The sequence below is a fragment of the Nicotiana tabacum genome, chromosome 11 (assembly GCF_000715075.1).
Source record: "Nicotiana tabacum cultivar K326 chromosome 11, ASM71507v2, whole genome shotgun sequence".
In the NCBI taxonomy this organism is placed as follows: domain Eukaryota; kingdom Viridiplantae; phylum Streptophyta; class Magnoliopsida; order Solanales; family Solanaceae; genus Nicotiana; species Nicotiana tabacum.
Genome location: NC_134090.1, coordinates 166914554 through 166920855, shown reverse-complemented (window position 1 = coordinate 166920855; position 6302 = coordinate 166914554). Strand labels below are relative to the sequence as shown.

The window sequence follows — 6302 nt, the reverse complement described above, 5'->3', positions numbered from 1 at the left end:
TTATCTCCCTAATATTTAGGAATTCAAAATTAATTCAACTTAATATTGAAACGATATGAAAACCCTAAAAATAAGGGTAAGAGTTTTCTAATAGAAGGACAACAATACATAATGAGTTAATTGAATACTTAGGGAAAGATTTGAATTTAAATGAAAGGAAAGATTTTAAATGTAAAATAGCTAAAAAAATCGATAGCTGAGCAATTGTGTGCTTTCTCCACAAATATGGTTCATATTGTCTGCGGCTTTCTCCACAAATTTGTTCAGAAATAAAAGAATTTGTGGACATGAATACTGTTGAATTCGTCTAATGTTGCATTTAACAATTTCTACCCAAACCTAACAAACATAGGATAATGACATATATATCTCCTTGGCTTTCAACTTGTTGTCAATTATAACATCGTCCAACTAGAAGGTGCCAGTTAGATATTTGCATATCTTAGATGGCTTAATATTCCCTTACCCCTTCAATTAATTTTGTTACACAAAAATCAGTCACATCGTTTGGACCTTCATGAATTGATAAAAGGTTTTGGAATTTAAATGAACGAAGCATTGAAGACCATGGAGCTATTAAGTATTTTGACAATTCTTTTGTAAGTGGTAGATGAATCACTTCTGAGTTATATCTTTTCTGTAGTTTTCTTTGTCTGCTTATGTGCCATAGTTTTTATTACAATAGAAGAACTCTTTTATTTTACAAGTATCATTATGAAACTTATTCATTCTCATTCTTCTACCTTTTTTATTTAATTTGATAAATAAAATTCTTGTGGACGAAAAGACCTATAAAATCTATAAACTTAGCAAATTAATTATGTCTTTTCCTAAAACTTCTAGGAATTAAGTTGCCTATTACATGTTGAAATCATTAATAGATGCGCTACTGCTCCAACAATAGTCTTATATAAGAATAAACTGTTGACAATCAAGCATTGTAAAAAACTCAACATCAAATTTTAGAAATACATTTGTAATGACACATAATAATTGAACGGAAAAAAATACATAGATTAATATATTATGTGATTTTTTTTAAGTTTATACTTATTAAATTAAGGTACACGCGCAAAACGCGTACCTTATAACTAGTACGTAATAAATGTAACAACATCCTACGAACAAATTCGATAGAACCTAATAGTTTCGATACAAAATCTCTATATGTTTTGATAAATCCACTAAAACTGCACATATAATAAAGTAATAAACTGTGAAACCAATAGTATAAACTGAAATTGCATAGCAGATAAGGACAAGAAGATGCAAACGTTGGCTATATTCTAAATAACAGCCCTAAAGGTGGATATTTGTAAAAAACCTCCCATCTTTGAGTAGAAGAATATAAATTTTTGTTGCCAATCCAATATATATGTATATATACAGCGAGAAGCCAAAGAATATAGAAAGAAGTGTGTTTCTGCATATGTTGGATTCTATGTACATAGAAAAATATGTATGAAATCTTGTCAAAATATTCAACTAACTGAAAGAAGTCTATGCTCGTTCTCTAGTAAGGCTTGTCGTTCTTCAGGTGGAGAATTGTCCATTTCCTCAGTCTGTTGCAACGTGGCACGATCTCTGTCTCGCGGATATGTGCAATAGAGGAAGGAATAGAAGAAGCAACAAAGTGCAATTGGAATGCCTATTGCAGTGTAGAGTGCCTTGGCAAGTGAGGCAGCATTCTGTCTATCTGTTGCAATTTCCTCTGAGCCTGTTGATCCCTTTGGAATTGGTTTAAAACCAAAAACTTGTTGAGCTAAAATGCCAACTAATGGAGGAGCGAATGATGATATTATGTTCTCAAACGAACGATCCAGAGCATAAATGCTTGTTCGAGATCTCTCAGGAACTATTTCTGCAAATATCGGACTGCATACATAGAAAGATGAGTACTTTTAGCAAACCTTTCAGGTAAAATTTCACTATCTGTAGAGGCTTCAACAATGAAATTATGCAGTAGGACAGGCAAAAATGCAACAGATTGTAATGAAGTAAATCGAGAAAGACCAACTGTAAGATGTCGAAGCAGAAAGCATAGGCGCAGAATCATGTTTGCTGTTAGCCATATAAGTATTGTGTGAATGCACCTATATGTGCTCCTTAGCACCCCTGGTGCGGAAACATATGTCTAAAATTGTCTGCACAAGAAAGCTTAACCAAGACGCAAAGACATCCCTATAACAGCATCTGCCAAGTTTTTCTCGGAACCGATTTTTATATTATGTTATAATATATGTCGTCTATAACAATACTTCACTATAGCGGCCAAAAAATATCGGAACAAACGACAGTGTTATAGAGAAGTTTGACTGTAATATGGAATTCTGAAAAGGGCACAAAGAGTGGTAATGGTTTGATGAAAAAGATCAATAAACAAAAACGCCGTGCAGAAGTGCAAAATAAAAGAAGCTAGATTGATCTCTTGAGTGTTCTGAGATCAATCACATACTAGATATGAGTTTAGATTACGGCATATATGATAGAATCGGAGATGACTTAAAAGGCAACAACGTCAATTGAAAGTTGTTTATGTGTAAGCCACTATATGTGAGATCAAATCTCAGGGTAAACTGTTTCGGACGAAGCTTTTGCTTTGGAGCTTAAATCATGACTTACCCTGTATTTTTGTAAGAGGTTGTATCCACAGCTCGAACCCATGACCTCCTGGTCACATGACAGTATTTTACCGGTTATGCTAAGGCTCCCCTTCTCAAATTTTAGTTAGAGAAGAAACAAAGAGGATTCAGACTTGATTCAAAATCCATATCGAAACTGCACTTCCCAAAGTAGGACCAGGGAATTTCCCCAGGCCTAGAGATCCATATCTGCTTTAGGAAATGACTCAATCCTTAAGTTTCATTATAGGTCACTCTCCCCCAATGTCACTGGTATAACTCTCAGAGTCATCATCTCCTACCCTAGGAGGACGAGAGGTTGTTTCCAATAGACAGACAATCATGTAATAATATTTGGTAAACATGATAATGGTCCAAAATTGCACAACTAGGGCGAGTTCAACGTCCACAAGTTTTGACTTGGTCCTAAATATGTCACCTTTCACTGAACATGAAAATGAGCACAACGAGAATTTTTTGGGAGCAGATACAGCTAGAGCCAATCGTGACATTTGAAAGGAAAAATAAAACAGGTTGGAAGAGGAGATGAGGAGCAACGCAGGAGCATTCTAATAGGTTTCATTTATCAATTAGTTCAAAATTTGGAATCACAACTTCACAAGGATGGTCATATGACTATGTGAAGTCAATTTATAGTTTGTTTAGATACTAGTGTTAGTACTATGCTATAATTTAGTTACTAGTTTCATGTTGTGTGACAGTAGCTACACTGTGCCCCGCCCATCCGCATAGAAAAGGGAAGAGGACAATCCGCTAGTTACTATAAAGTGGATCGAAGGAGACGTACTTGTTAGTTGCTGGAGCATTCCACGATATCATTAATCCCATGACGAGCATGACGAAGCCATGCATCACAGCTGTTGAAGGATCATAAGGCAATAGCAGCAGTAAAATTGCAGCTAAAGGAACTGCAGAGCCAGAGCTTATCTGAGCTAAAATAATTCTACCAGAATTAGGAAAGCGCTTGGCTAGGACATCCCCCATTATTCCTCCAAACAATCCACCAAGCGAGCTAGCAACATTAAACAAAGTCCAGAGGAGGGCTGTTGTCTTGTGAGAGAAGCCAATAAGCTCTAACCACATAGGGGCGAATGACAGTGACGACCAGGGGAATGATCCAGAAATCCCTTGGGCAATAAGTAATTGGAACGACGGAACTTTCATAACTGCTTTTGCTTCTTTTAGCAGTTCTCTCACTTCTTCTTGAAACGGTCGCTGTGGAGGTTGATCTTTTGCATTGCCATCATTGTCAAGAAAGCGGGGATCGATGGCAAAGAGACTGACCAAAATACCAACAGCAACACTTATCGTACCAACCAGATGGAACGAGATTCTCCAGCCGGGGATCCCTATGAATGATGTTTCGGCTAACAGCACAGATATTGCTCCTCCAAGAGTGGAGCCAAAATTTGCAGTTAGTTGTAGCCATCCGAAAGCTGTACCGCGGTTACTTTCATTGGTTGAGTCAGCAACTAGAGATTGGATCGCTGGCACGACTATGGCAAGTCCTATTCCATTCAATCCTCTAGAAATTGCTATCTGTCAAACAACATGAGATTGCTAGAGTGTAACCATATACAGCTCAAATTCAAGAAAGATAACATTTCTATTGTCGTGCTTCATTTAATGGCACGACAATAGGATAAATTCCTAAATGCAACTTATCCAAAAAAGAAAGTTCCTTTAGGCTTAATTCTGATAGTCTATTGTCATTAGCTCCTAATAAACACAGAGACAACATTCAATTAATATCAAGTTATTACACTCTCCACCCATAACCCTTATACAAAAAGCATAGAAATCCATACAACCCTCTCAATCTCCCCTCCCCTACACTAAAGGGCAACCCGGTGCACAAAGCATCTTGCATTCACGCGGGGTCCGGAAAGGGTCGCACCCGAAGGGTGTGAGGTAGACAACCTACTTAATGCAAGAATTAGTGGCTGCTTTCACTGCTCGAACCTGTGACCTATGGGTCATACAGAGACATCTTGCATCAAACTTTCCATTTCTAACGAAAATAGAGTCCATTTCTGCAATTCCTCAAATGTTAGTTCAATGCCATCAGATAATTAATTCCCAATAACACCAATCTGCGGAAAAACCTCTACATTTTTTTAATTCCCTATTCAAAACTTTTTAAAAAAAACATTTCTTGAATTTAATACAGATATATATAACAACAACAATAACAACTCAGTGTAATCTAATCCCACGAGTAGGGTCTGGGGAGGGTAGCGCGTACGCACCCTTAGCCCTACTTTGCGAAGGTAGAGGGACTGTTTCCGATAGCCCCGCTCAAGCTAAGCACAGGTTCACTGGTAAGACCCTAAAGGTCAACACATCAAATTTAAATTTCGAATTCGCCCCGAACACTAATAAACCAAGAAAACCCCCAAAACAACACTAATTTCGTAAATTATCAACTGGGTTATGACTCATTTCTCAATTTGAACAGCATATATAGAGAATTAAATTATTAACCTGAGTAAAAGTAGAGGAGATAGCACAAAGGAAAGTAGCAGCAGACCAAAGAAAAGCACCAATAGCAATAACATGAGCTCTGTTATAACGAGCAGCAAGATATGCAGCTAAAGGATAACAAAGACACTGAACTAATGATCTGAAAAGAGTTAAAGAACCAAGACCAGTTGGGTCAGTATGTAAATCTTTGCCAACTTCGTTGTAAACTCCAGGTAATAAAGATTCATCAGCTTTCTCCATTATACTAGCAAGATTTACAAGTACAAGTGTTAATGTGTTTGATCGGAGGTTCTTTAGCTCCACCATTTTTTTTTTCAGGTGAAATTTGGAGGAAAAAATGAAATGGGGTAAGTAGATTATGAACGGTTGAGGTTGTTGACTTGGCTTAGCCACCGTTTTTGGTCTGAGAATCAAAAGACGTAAATCGGGAAATGTTGGTAATAAATGCTCACTTTTTAAAGAGAAAATGACAAAAATGATTTTTGTCAAATTTGAACACTTTGTTATAATTCCTGTTATTTATACTCTTTACAATTTTGAATTGAACAAATTTAGATATCTTATGTGTAAAAACAGATCTCTTACTTTCATATGTAAAAATAGAGATAGGATCATAAAACTAAAAACAAGTTTGTAAAAGCCAAAAAACTTTGTTAGTTTTATGTCGGTCATCTCATTTTCTTTTTGTTGTTACTGTTTTTCTATTATTTTATTCACTATTGTTTTTCTCTTTAATAATGTCTTGATTATACTTTTACGGAGTTGAGGAACTATCGAATAATATCTATATCTTTTTCAAGGTAAAGGTAAGGTCATACTACTTTCCCTAAATCCCACTTGTGAAATTATTCTTGGTTTATTACGTTATTATGTGTTATCTCTATCAACTATTTAATAAACTTTAGTTGTTTGATTTAACGACAATCATAACAAAAGAATTCAAAAAAGTTTGGTTAAATTTCATAAGCTGGACACTAAAATTGCACCAGACACCAAAAATAGACAAAAAATAACATAATCCACAAAAAAATACACCTCCAAATGCGAGTTACTGTCTCACGTCCTTTTTCCAAAGTTCCCGTTAAAATTTTGTTAAATATTTTGACGAAGACTAATAAAAGATCTTATTTTTTTGATAAATTTAAAGGTTCAAAACTATTCAAAAATATCTAAAGG

General features: G+C 35.7%; 1 protein-coding gene across 1 annotated transcript; it reads right to left on the bottom strand.

Moving 5' to 3' along the window:
* Positions 1-1312: 1312 nt before the first annotated feature.
* LOC107790952 (uncharacterized) lies at positions 1313-5550 on the bottom strand. The gene is made up of 3 exons (XM_016612925.2): positions 5127-5550; positions 3430-4181; positions 1313-1875 (listed from the first exon to the last, which is right to left on the bottom strand). Exons 1-3 carry the CDS (start codon positions 5430-5432, stop codon positions 1482-1484), a joined length of 1452 nt encoding a protein of 483 aa, XP_016468411.1. The 5' UTR covers positions 5433-5550; the 3' UTR covers positions 1313-1481.
* Positions 5551-6302: the final 752 nt, after the last annotated feature.

Coding starts and splice junctions, on each gene's coding strand:
- LOC107790952 (XM_016612925.2), bottom strand. CDS start 5,432: ATGGTGGAGCTAAAGAACCTCCGATCAAACACATTAACACTTGTACTT. Junction 4,182..5,126: donor TCTCCTCTACTTTTACTCAG/GTTAATAATTTA, acceptor GTTGTTTGACAG/ATAGCAATTTCTAGAGGATT. Junction 1,876..3,429: donor AATGCTCCAGCAACTAACAA/GTACGTCTCCTT, acceptor CTATGTATGCAG/TCCGATATTTGCAGAAATAG.